The sequence below is a fragment of the Macaca fascicularis genome, chromosome 3 (assembly GCF_037993035.2).
Source record: "Macaca fascicularis isolate 582-1 chromosome 3, T2T-MFA8v1.1".
Taxonomy (NCBI): domain Eukaryota; kingdom Metazoa; phylum Chordata; class Mammalia; order Primates; family Cercopithecidae; genus Macaca; species Macaca fascicularis.
This window is the reverse complement of record NC_088377.1, coordinates 128,056,557-128,069,270: the sequence shown is the minus strand read 5'-3', so window position 1 is coordinate 128,069,270 and position 12,714 is coordinate 128,056,557. Positions and strand designations below refer to the sequence as shown.

Here is a 12,714-nt window from a genome sequence, read left to right as displayed (position 1 = left end):
CATTGATATTTCTTCATTAATTGAAGTCTAAAACTCATTTACAATTTGATTTTCTTAACCTTAATGGAATCCCTCTTTCTAGACAAAAACAATGAATGTATCTAAAAATTGATTTACATAATTTCAAAGATGCTTGAAGCAGATTAAGAAAATGTGAAAGGATTAATGCAGTAGTGTAGTAGGTGTGCAATGTTTTGTTCTCAGTTGGCCTGGGGAAGGGGAGCCAGTTGTGTTTCTGGAGCAAACATTCCCTAAATACTTTCTGTATGTCCTGCTTCATGCTACATGTGCTATCTCTGTTAGTGAAGTTGGCAGGGGCCCTGAAATGATGGAATTAGAGCCTCATGTTCAAAATCATTATACTTCTAACCTGCATACATTAATATTATTCATGGAACAATACACACAACCTTAGATATCTTCATAGCGTTCCAAAAAACATGTTTTCAACTTTTCAGAAGTGGAGAACCAAACTACTTGCTTGTCTTCTTAGGCAGCATAAAGGATCTAAAGGATACAAGCAAGTTCTTTTTCCCAGATACTGTCTCCATAAATTCATTTGATTAAAAATCTGCTTAACAATTTCATCTTTTTCAATCAAATCCTATTCCCTTAAAGATGGTTACACTTTTTGGTTAATGTTAGGTAAATCAGATAATGATACTCATATTATTAACAATAATAATGACCATTTATTGAGTTTCTGTTAAGGACCAGGACCTGTGCTATGTGCTTTATTATATTACCTCTTTTACTAATTTCATAACCCAGGGAAATGTGTATGGCCATAGTATGCCAATATCTGCTCTAGAAGTTATTGGGGAGATCTATGGAATATTCTTTTAAAAATTCAAATATAAAATATCCTAGAAAGCATGACGCTTATTCTTTTGCTTCCTTTGTTTGATTACATCTTCTTATAGGTATCTAAAAAAGTGGCAGATTTAATCCTTGAAAAACAGCCTGCTTACGTAAAGGTAGGATAATATTTGTTATTTTTTGTAGTAGAATTTTTAAATGTTTGAGTGATTTACACTTGAAACTGTCAAAATATTGTATTTTTTGTCAATAATTCTGTAGCAACATAATGACTCTTTGGGTGTGTTTGTGTGTATGTATGTATGTACGTATGTATGTATATTTTTCTTTTCCATTTGGGGTAATTTACCAGATGGAAGAAGTGAAGGGTTTTTATATATGATTCTAAAGTGATCTCGGGTTTTTCAAACTTAAGAGCCAGTGAAAATTTGCTCCCATTAACATTTAAACAAATAGATTCACCAATATTGACCACTCACTGGCGATATAACAATCTGGCTTTAAAATATGATAAAATTGGAACTAACTGAATCTGTGTTTTCATCAGAAAATCAGAGCCTTCAAAATCCATTGAAATGTCTACCAGTGTTCAAATGAAGACTTTCATTGTCAAAGCATCTTAGTAAACAGAAATCATGTTTGTCATATCCTTTAATTACCTTGTGAAGTTCTCTTGGGTAGAAATTTAAACAGATATATCACTGGTATTTGTTTATTCCTGTCTACAGCAAGTTGGTCTAGATTTCCTTACAAGCAATACTGACTAAATATTTTGTCATCTGTCATTGTGAAAATCCGTTACAAGTAGTCATTTTAAGTAATTTTGTGAAAAATATACTAACATTTTTCAAGTTCAGGTATTTTTGTTGCTACTTTGTTTTTCAAGCAGATTTTCTTTGAATCTGACTAGAGTTTTTGTTAGAGTACTATATAAATAAGATAGAAAAATAAAATTCCTCCAACAGTAACCCGTACCTAATCTTTCCGTAGGAACTTGAAAGAGTTACCTCATTGCAGACAGGTCTTCAATTAGCTGCTGTTATCTGTACAAATGGCAGAAGGTATTGCTTTTGATGATATTTTGTTCTTTACGCTGGACAATATTTCAAGAATAACTATGGAATCTATAATTTATAATTTTTTTTTATTATGGCTGTGGTTTCTAGAATATCATTCCGTAAGCGAACATATATTATGATCTAAAGACTACACAAAGAGGGTTTGTGGGAAATATCTCTAAATGTACTTATGGGTTTTTAAAAAATTACTATTTTTGTATTATTTAGACTAGTACTTCACAAACTGTTTGCCATGAAGGACCTATTTTTTTCTTTCTAAAATTTCCAATCTATTAGAGGCTGTAATTTTAAAAAAATGCAATAAAAACAAATTACTAGGCAAATGAAATAAAGAAGGAAAGACATGTAATACAGTCTTAATTTTTTAAATTATTTGAGTCACAAAGAATAATTATTCTGTTAGCTTTTGCAGTAAGTGCCTATTCTCAGTTTCTGTAATTTTTTGTTACAGACCACTAGCAGGTTGTGAATTGGCACCAGTCTTCTCGTGGTATTCTGAGTAATGCTAGTTTAGACTGGCCATTGAGTACATTTGTCAAATAGTAGTTTAGATCCTCGGTTTTAAAAGTAATCCATTTCGTTGCTTTATTACTTACCTAATTGTTCTGTGTGGATAGTATTCTTATTATAATAAAAAACTTTTAATTATTTATTGTTCACTTTTGCAGACACTTGAATATTGCAAAGGAAGGTTTTACTCAAGCTAGTTTAGGCCTTCTTGCAAATCAAAGGAAACGTCAGTTGCTGATTGGACTTCTGAAATCTCTGAGAACTATAAAAACATTGGTATATATGGGTCATTTTAAAAAAGTTAAAACTGAATTTTGTGGTTGAAACAGATTTTACCTTTGATATTTGTTTTTTCAGCAAAGAACAGATGTACGGTTAAGTGAAATGCTGGAGGTAAGTTAACAAGTTTTGGAAATTTAGGGTCCTACTGATACTATATAGAAACATTGAAGCAGGCAAAATTCAGAAGTGCATTTTTCTCAAATTGGTTTATGATATAAAGAATATTTTTAGGCATGTAAAGATACTTGTTCTGGAGCCTTTTTCTATTGACATGATATATAGTTTATTTAGAAAAGCAAATGTATTTGGGGAAACATTTGTCTTCTGATAACATTGGAATGTTAACTTGTTTGGTTGTATTACATCCAAATAGCAATAAAAATTAACATCTTTTTCATCTAACATATAGTAGTAATTTAAGGACTGTGTGATACTTTAGTTTTGTTCAGTATCGTGTATTAATTGCTTTTCTGAGTGAGCCATCTGTTTTTTCTTTGATGCATTCTTAGCATTTTCTGTCTACTTCTGTCATAAGGGTCTCCAAAGCGTAATGTAGTATGTGTGTTTCCTCATAATACTTGAGCTCCTTGGGGTAGGTACTTTGTCGTTATCAGCATCACCAGTGGTTTGAACTGCATCTGTTGAATTTAGAATTGAGCGTAGGGACAAGTTTTTGTGGTTTTCTGTATAATTGCTTTATTACTTCTCAACTATTACTGCTAACTAGGGTTTCAGAAACCCATATGAAAAATTCATTTGGCATTAAATTACTGTTAGGTGATAAAAATACTCTGAGTTTATTAATTAGTATATTGTTTTTTTCTAAATCTATTTCTTTAGAACTATTTATTGATTTCTTGGTGGTAAATTGTTGAATATCAATTACAAATAGAATGCATACTATTTTGAAACATTTTATATAGGCATTACTGAAAGAGGATATGTTAACAGTTAAAGAAAACCTTCCCTGTGAAGCAGCTAATGATTTAATGTAGGATTTATCCATAAGTCATGGTCTTCAGGGGGCTGTTACTTTGAAGGAATAGAATATTTTAAATATTTCTTCTATGTATATATCTTAGGCCTGGAACTAGTTGCCTCTTATATTTTGTCACTTACCTATCATTGATATTCTAAGAGAAATTAACATTTTTTGATTCTGCAACTTTTGGTTAGAATATGAACAGAGGTGTTTTTTTATCAGGAGCTTTAAGAAAAAAATGTTTGTATTCTAATGACTCCTGTTGTTGTTATCTTAAGGAGGAAGATTATCCAGGAGCTATTCAGTTGTGCCTTGAATGTCAGAAAGCTGCCAGCACTTTTAAACATTACAGTTGTATAAGGTAAGGTCATGTAAAAGGTTTAAAGCAGATTCTCTTGTCAGCTTTTTATGTAGCAGTTGTGTAAAAATGTCAATAGACGTTGAAAGTTAGTATAAAGTGCTGTGTTCTAGTTTAACTTTATATTTATATATGGGCAGTACAATAAAATTATAAATAATAGATTTTAAGGTGTGAAAGAGCAGATAGTTTTCATTCCTGCTTTTTCTTGTCACCTCATTGAAACTCATTTTTCATATTCTTTCCAATCCAACGGATTCTATTTTTATAGAGTTGTAGACAAGAAGAAATTATCTGTTCATGTCTCCAATGCACCTCTTGGGAATTCTTCCTTAACTTTGCTCAGCTTATAAATATTGAGGATATTATTGCAGCTTGTTTTTAAGATCCAGATGGTTCAAGTGTTCGGCTCATCATGATAAAAAGTCTTTTGGAAAATTTAAGTATAATTTCAATGTATACAATAATCATGTTTGTAATAGTTAAGTGATTATGTATTCTATGTGTTATGTCTTTTATTATTAAATGTACAACAGAAAAATAGCCACTGCATATTTTGCTATTATCTCTAACTTTATTAATAGCGTTTTGGTTTGCTTAAAATGAGGAATTTGCATTACTTGTGACAGTCTTGGAGAAGCTCTAATCTCTAGGTGTAATTTCCAACATTCCTCTAAAGCCATCACAAATAAATGTACAATCTAAGTAAAATAGTGTGCTTGCCAAACAAATCCAATCTCAAATTAAATTCATACCCACCCCGGATTGCATCCCCTTTGTCTCTCCTGTATGGAAATTCTGGCATTCAGTGAGCATGACTCCCTGTTGTTGTAGATGTTGATTGCTAGTACCTGAAAACTGAAAGCATTATAGTAGAGCAAAACATTAATATAGGTTTGAATTAATTTAAAAAAAATTATCTCATATTATAAGGGTTTGCTGGTTATAGGCTAAGGGCTAGATATTTTCCTTCCAGAAATGCTGTTTAAGTCTCTATGGTATTTTTTTTTCTTTAAAATGTGCAGATTGAAGTTACACTTTTTTTTTTTTTTTTTAAGATAGAGTCTCACTCTGTCACCCAGGCTGGAGTGCAGTAGTGTGATCTTGACTCACTGCAACCTCTGCCTCCTGGGTTTAAGTGATTCTCCTGCCTCAGTCTCCTGAATAACTGGGATTACAGGTGCCTGCCACCATGTCCAGCTAATTTTTGTATTTTTAGTAGAGATGAGGTTTTGCCATGTCAGCCAGGCTGGTCTCTAACTCCACCATGCCCAGCTTGAAGTTACACATTTTTTATTCCGTTAGGATATAAATTGAGTAGTACCAGTGACACTTTCATTTTGCCCATTTTGAGAGTCATTAACTGTCATTATTAGAAACCTGATGATGTCATTTACACTTATTAGGTTAAGTAAATAGAGAATTAGTTTTAGTATGTTGAGTGTATTTAGAAATTTCTAACAAGCCATTCTGGGTCCTGAAAAAGCAAATCCATTTGAACCAAAGCATCCGTTTAGTTCATTTTGTAGTGACAAATCTGTTATATAGTAACAGCTTGTTTATTGGGTGAAAGTAATTCAGGCAGTTTACAGAGTGTTTATGCCAGATACTTTGCTTTAAAATTGTTGGTATGGTGATAAACCACATACAGTGTAATCAATATAATCCCTGGTTTCATAAAGAACATAATCTGTCAAGAAGGACTTATATTAAAGTAGGCGCCCATAGAATTAGGCTGTAGAGAGAAGGAAGTTGTGCATACAGTGGAAGCTTTCGGATCTAACTCTCCTTCCGGGGTCAAGACTAAGGAGGACCTGAAGGAAGAACAGGAAAACTTAAGGTAGGCCAGGATATGAGGGTGTGAATAGGAAACTGTCTACACCAGAAATGAAATCTTTGTTGTGGAGATACCAAGCAAAATGAAGACTGAAAATATGTATCTATTGGATTTATAACAACAAAGAGGTCATAGTTGACCTTTTGGGGACAGATTTGGTGGGAGTTGGTTGAACTATCAAGTGTAAGGTGAGGAAATTTTGTGACGAGGACGGATATAGAATTAAGAAGGAGAAACCTCAATATTTGAAAATTGGTGGGAGAGAGTGAGAAGCTGAAAATAAAATAGCATAATAATATACTAAGGCTTTGCAGGATTATTGCAGAGATTGACTTTGAAAAGGTCACTGTCTATTATTATAGGGAAGAATGAGCGTGGAATTGGTTGGCAGGAAATTGAGGGAGCAGGTGATGTGTTGAAACTTTTATATAATTAAAAATCTATTTTAGCTATGCTAAAGTAAATGTCTTACATGATGAGTGTTAACTGTAAAAAATGTCTTTGAAAGAAATTCTTATTTGGGCTTTTAAAAATTGATATCAAGTGGCTTCTGAGCACTTTTTAAATTAATGGATATACTGATATGTGGAGGAGGTGTGGCTACAGTTATCAAATGAGGTTAAAAGGTTGAAATGAAAAGATTTAAATTAATAGTTATTTTAGATAATACAGTGTATAAGAAGCATGCTATGTTTAGATATGTGAGTCATGCATGTGATAATAAGAAAAATTGGTCTTATTCTCTGCAAATAGGTAAAAATACATCACACATACATTCACATATCCCAAGGAATTCTTTGTAATGGGGTTTTACTTTAGATATCTTACGAAAACTTAGATAAAGTTTTTAAGTTGGTGATTTAGTGACAGTGTCAGGGTGACTTAGAGAGTGGGGCTATCAGTTGGAGCTGTCTGGTGGTGACGATAGCCCCTCTGCTAGCATCTCTTCTCCACGCCATACCAGCACAGTGTCCTTTGCCAGCCACCATTCACCTGCCTAACACCATTCCCTCTTTCCCTTCACCTGCTGTTTAACTATTTTGTTTATATGGGAGAACATAATACGTTTGTTCACTTCTTTTGTAGATGATATAATGTGGGATATAAGGATAGAGTTAATTGACATGTAGGTCATGTTGAGTCCACAAAGATAAAATACATTGTTATTCTAACGTTCTTTTATTTTTGTCTTTATAAATTTGATACACCTCTTTTTTTTTTTTTCTGTGCGTTTTTGCTCTTTTTTCTCTGGTCTTCCCAGTACAGTGTTGCACCTGTTCTTGAGCTCTCTAGTTGGGCCTACTCATACAGGATTCATCCACACTTTTAAAATGTATTTAATTGACTTGGGGCTTGTGGAATTTAGCCAAAGGCAAGATTTAATCTTTGCTTGGACTTGAGTGAATTAGAGTGAATAAGCATTTTGCCTTCTAGTAGTCTTAGGAACACTAATTAACTTCCAACTGAATTTATATATTCTCAATTTTAAAAACATTTATATCTACGCTAATTCTTGTTCATGACTAGAGAATCATAAATATTTTCCTTTTAGAAATGATTTTTAAGAGGATCACCCCATGATGTAGAACATTTCTGAATTCTGGTGTGATTTTTTAAAAAATATTTTAAGCAAGTTTATATGCAAATGTACCTACTTGTCTACTTGTTAGTTTTTTCTTGGCAGATTGAGTGTTCCTCTTTTCTTTCCTAGTCACATCACTCCTTTATTGGAAATAAGTTTTTTGTTTTGGGTAGAGAGCAAACTCTCCAAGGAGAGTTACTTGGAGTAGCTGAGATGGAAAAACTTTGGGCTGACTCTTATGATTCTGAAAATAGGAAAAACAGAATTTACATATTTGCTTCTGCATAAAGAGAATCTGACTCTGTATCTTGTAAGTCTCAGATTATATAACTAGGTAGTTTAACACATGAAATACCAAGTGTAATCGGCTCTCTGTATCCATGTTTTCTGTATATCTGGATTCAACCAGCTGGAAGTGGAAAATATTTGGAAAGAAAAAACAAGAACAAAAATAACAATACAACCCAAAAAATCACAATGCAATCGTAAAAATAATAAAAATAATACAACATAACTGTTTCATACGTTTGCATTGTATTAGACATTATAAGTAATCAAGATGATTTAAAGTATAAAGGAGGATGCAGATAGGTTATATGCAAGTACTGTGCTATTTTACTTAAAGGACTTGAGCATCCATGGATTTTGATGCCTATGGAGGGTCTCAGAATAATCCCCCACAGAGACTGAGGAATGACTGTCATATAATGATGCACCCAGTTGATTGAAAAATGAAAGAGAACTGACACTTCCTCTGCACCTTGTGTCTTCCTTGAGATGTGCCATGTTTCAGCATCTTTAATAAAATATACAGTAATCTGAGTTTTGTTCACTTTTATAACTGACAGAGAACATTTTAACATTGTCTGACATTTCCTGAATTGATTGACAGAGAGTCATATAGTTGGGATTTATTGAGAATAAGAATCAGAATGTGTTTATGCTAAAGTGCATCTGTGAATGAAGTACTTAATTTCTTTTTCACTTGAAATTTGTCTCAATTTGTTTCAAGGAAAGTTACTTTTAAAAGTCAAAATTGCTTTATTATTGTATTTCATTTGAAAGAAACTACTTGAGGGAGCCTGATAGCATTTTGTGTTATGCACTGTAAAGTTTGCATACTACTGAACTGGTTTGTTGAGTACTGTACTTTAACATAAACAGATGTATTAAATGTCTCATAATTTTTCAAGAATTCCTTCATTTTTTCTCAGAATATGATCCTGGTAGTTTAGTGAAAATTGTAGGTTGTGGAATGTCTTTACGTCATATGGCAAATGAACAAAGCTTACAAATATAGCAATACTAGGAACTTTTCTTCCCCTGTTGCGTTTAATTTCTTTACAGCAAGATGTGTCTGCTTTCTTCCTGTAAGATCAGGGACATAAGGAGCCCTGCCTTGAGTAATGTTTGAACATTGATTGTTTCTGCTAGGTTTCCAGGCCTTCTAGCTTGATCCGTTGTTTAGATCCTGAGTCCTTGTTGCTTGGTCAGCTTGGACCAAGTTTTGATAACACCTGCACTCTTATCTTCTATTTTAACTTGTTTCTCTCTGCCTCTCAGCACAGTCTGCCGTGCTGTGCTGTTTTAAATAATGTAAAATAACAGTTTCACATGGCAAAAATCCTAATAAACAAGATTTTAAATAAAAAGCAAACGGTTTTCTTTATGCCCCATTCACCCTTCCCTTTCCTAATCCCTGGAGTAAACCAGGGATTTTACAGCTTACTAATTTTTTAAAAATAATTTTAAAAAGTCTGTACATTATATACACACACACACACAGACCCATATACACACATATATCTCTTTCCTATTTTAACTTTTATCAGTTCACCAACTGAAAGTTCTTCTGCTGAACTCTAGCATGACTTGGCAAACTGTCTTTAAAGGGCCCGATAGTAAATATTTTAGGTTTTACATGTCGTGATGTCTCTGTTGCAACTATTCAGCTCTGCCTTTGTAGTCTGAAAGTAGCTGTAGACGAAAAGTAAACAAAGGGGTGTGGCTATGTTCTAGTAAAACTTTATTTAGAAACATAGACTGCCAGCTGGATTTGGCCTGTGGGTTCTGATCGCTGATCTAGAATTATAGTTAATAAAGTTGGAGACGCTTTGAACTTATTAGTGTTGGACTCTGAGCTTTGTGGTGATAGATTAGGTCAGGGATTTCTTTTCTTTTCTTTTCTTTTTTGAGACAAGAGTCTCATTCTGTCACCCAGGCTGGGGTGCAGTGGTGCAATCTCGGCTCACTGCAACCTCTGCCTCCCTGGTTCAAGCGATTCTCCTGCCTCAGCCTCCTGAGTAGCTGGGACTACAGGCGTGCGCCACTACACCTGGCTAATTTTTTTTTCTATTTTTAGTAGAGATGGGGTTTCATCATGTTAGCCAGGCTGGTCTTGAACTCCTGACCTCAGGCAATCCACCTGCCTCAGCCTCCCAAAGTGCTGGGAGTATAAGCATGAGCCACTGCACCTGGCCAAGGTCAGGGATTTATTAACAGAGTTAAGTGAAGTTAAGTGAAGACAGAGATCCAGTTAGATCCAAAGTGATCTTAGACTTTCTGTTATAGCCTGGTTATATATGGTTTGAAGGATCATATAGGTACTTAAGGGTTGTTGGTTTAGCTTCAGAATGTTGAAAAATCAGTTTCTCTGAGGTCTGCTGATAAATTCTCTGCTTACTGTAAGTAGATTGAAAACCACTGGAATAGGCTCTGATTTAAACAGACTGGAACATCAACATCTTCGGGCCATGGATATATAGTATAAACTTGGAAGTACTTTTACTTAAGCTCATTCTAAAAGTTTTAGAGCTTTACTGAACTATGTACAAATTGGGCAATTGAGTAACTTGTCTTCAGCATATAATAGAATCATGAAACATTAGAGCTGGAAGCAACCCTTGCTATCTAGCCCACCTTTATATAGGCAACTAATGCCCAGAGATATTAAAGGACTTGACTTAAATCATATGGTTCATTAATAACAGACCAGGGAAAGATCATTAAGATATTATCGCTGTGCCATCCTGTCTTTTTGTATAGTCAGATTTGTTCAAAATCTTGATTTATATGCAACCTTTCTAGGACTCATGCTTGTGAGTGTATGTGTGTCCTAGATCAGTTGTTTAAAGAACACTATTAATTAGTTCTTTATGGATAAATTATTCTTATATTTCCTGTAGTGATGGTAAAAACGCTTTGTAGAATTGTTTGATTCATTCCATTCAGCTTGCAGATAGCTTTTAAAGGCTTTTAGCCTTCCATCTTAGAACTGGTAGTTTTTTGACCATAATGTTGCATTTATTTATCAAAATGTTTATGAATAGATCCTTTTAACATACTTTGATTAATTGATCAAAATGGATTGAATTCATGTTTCTAAATGATGGGTAAGAGCTTCTTTAAAAGCTGTACAGTTAATGTCCACTATTTAATCACGTAACATTTATATATGTATTTTTAATTAGTAGCAAATTGTTGTCAAATTGCAGTTGTACATTTTGAAAGCATTTTTATTGAAACCAAATTTTTGATTTATAGATTTTTATGTTTATAATCTTCCGCATGCTGTTTACCTTACCACATTTGCATTAAATCTTAATAAATAGAATGTAGAATCATTTACCTTTAATAACAGCCATAAAAACATCTAGGTTTATTATAATTTCATAAACTAACACTAAAGCCCATTTGTTTTGATAGAGAAGTTGAAGAAATCATTGCTGTCACCTGTGAATGAATTCAGATATATTTGTTTTTCCTCCAAACTCAAAATATTCCCTAAAGGAATATGTTTACGAGTTCTGAATTACTCATTATTCCACTTGTCCTTGGCTCTCTGTTTCTGTTACTCTAGGATCAGCCTTGGGTGAAATTTTGAACTTCATATGATAGTGGAACTGTCTTTAACTCTTACTCATCTCTCTTCTCTTGCTAAGGCACCTGCAGACCCAGAGTTCAGTGTGGTTCTTTTTCTTCTAAAACATTCTCTTCCCTTTCCTTCTATCTCTGTAATTTTATTTATTAAGGTAGAGAATAGGGGCTAATGGAATGATGGCAAAATTTTGCCATTTTTCTTTGAATTACAAATTTGACTTAGAATATTTGTTACCTATCTTAGGTAGTAAATTTAGTTCTGGGAAGTCACTAGTGAATAAGCCACAGTGCCTTAAATGCTTGTGCCTTGGAGACACAGCCACAGGTATTCCTTACTGTAATACAGGATGCTATAAACAGAGTATTATGAAGATTGTGGGGGTAGTTACTTAGCAGGGAAAGACTTCCCAGATAATATGGCATTTGAATTAAGCCTGGAAAGATAGATGGATGCTTGTGAGTGAGAAAGGAAGAAGGGATATTCAAGTTATTGTGACCACTATGTACAAGAACTGAGGGTGTGAAAGTCTGGAGTTTGGTTCAGGTGCTGTGCACAGTACATATGTCTAAAATATAGGCAATGAGAAGTCAATGTGAAGTTATTTTTTTCATGTCAGATTGTTAAAAGTCTTATATGCCATACTAATTTGGGGCTTTTCTCCTTAGTTTAATAGGGAGTCACCAAAAGATTGAAAGCAGGAGATTAATGTGGTTTTATTCTTGCTTTACTTAAGAACTGCACTCAGATGTCTTTAGGGACCAGGCACATAACATAAATGTGAGGCTGCCAGATGTAAGACCGCAGGAAATGGTAGAGCCCACGGGACTAGAGAGCACTTGCCTTGCCTACAGCCATTCACATACAAGCCATTTGACAACACTGTGTCTGCCAAATCATGTAGAATATTGACCAAATCCAATGTGAAGTTAGACCCCTGCTCAGAACTATTTCTGACAGCTTTTTGAAGGATGTTGTACAATGTTTGGTTGATGGTGTTTGTCAAATAAATGGATGGGTTGATTAAAGTATGTGTGCTGCATGTGCAGATTTGTTAGGAGGCTACTTTTTTTTTTTCATTATTTTAAGTTCCGGGTACGTGTGCAGGATGTGCAGGTCTGTTACATAGGCAAATGTGTGCCATGGTGGTTTGCTGCACCTATCAACCCATCACCTAGGTATTAAATCTGGCATGCATTAGTTATTTTTCCTGATGCTCTTCTTCCCACCCGTCCCCTGAGGTCCCACTGTGTGTTGTTCCCCTCCCTGTGTCCATGTGTTCTCATTGTTCAGCTCCCACTTATAAGTTAGAAAATGTGGTGTTTGGTTTTCTATTCCTGTGTTAGTTTGCTGGGGATAATGACTTCCAGCTTCATCTATGTCCCTGG

General features: G+C 34.2%; 1 protein-coding gene across 5 annotated transcripts in view; it reads left to right on the top strand.

Moving 5' to 3' along the window:
* Nucleotides 1-12,714, top strand: part of VPS50 (VPS50 subunit of EARP/GARPII complex) — a 220,311-nt gene that overhangs the window by 124,577 nt on the left and 83,020 nt on the right. For all 5 annotated transcript variants that reach the window (XR_012432666.1, XR_012432665.1, XM_074035521.1 and 2 more), the window contains exons 5-9: nucleotides 924-977; nucleotides 1,810-1,880; nucleotides 2,567-2,684; nucleotides 2,766-2,801; nucleotides 3,951-4,033. Coding sequence is in view for 3 of the 5 variants with exons in the window: in XM_065542336.2 (XP_065398408.1) it covers nucleotides 924-977; nucleotides 1,810-1,880; nucleotides 2,567-2,684; nucleotides 2,766-2,801; nucleotides 3,951-4,033 (362 nt within the window). In the remaining 2 variants the exon portion in view is untranslated. The remainder of the gene's footprint in view (nucleotides 1-923; nucleotides 978-1,809; nucleotides 1,881-2,566; nucleotides 2,685-2,765; nucleotides 2,802-3,950; nucleotides 4,034-12,714) is intronic.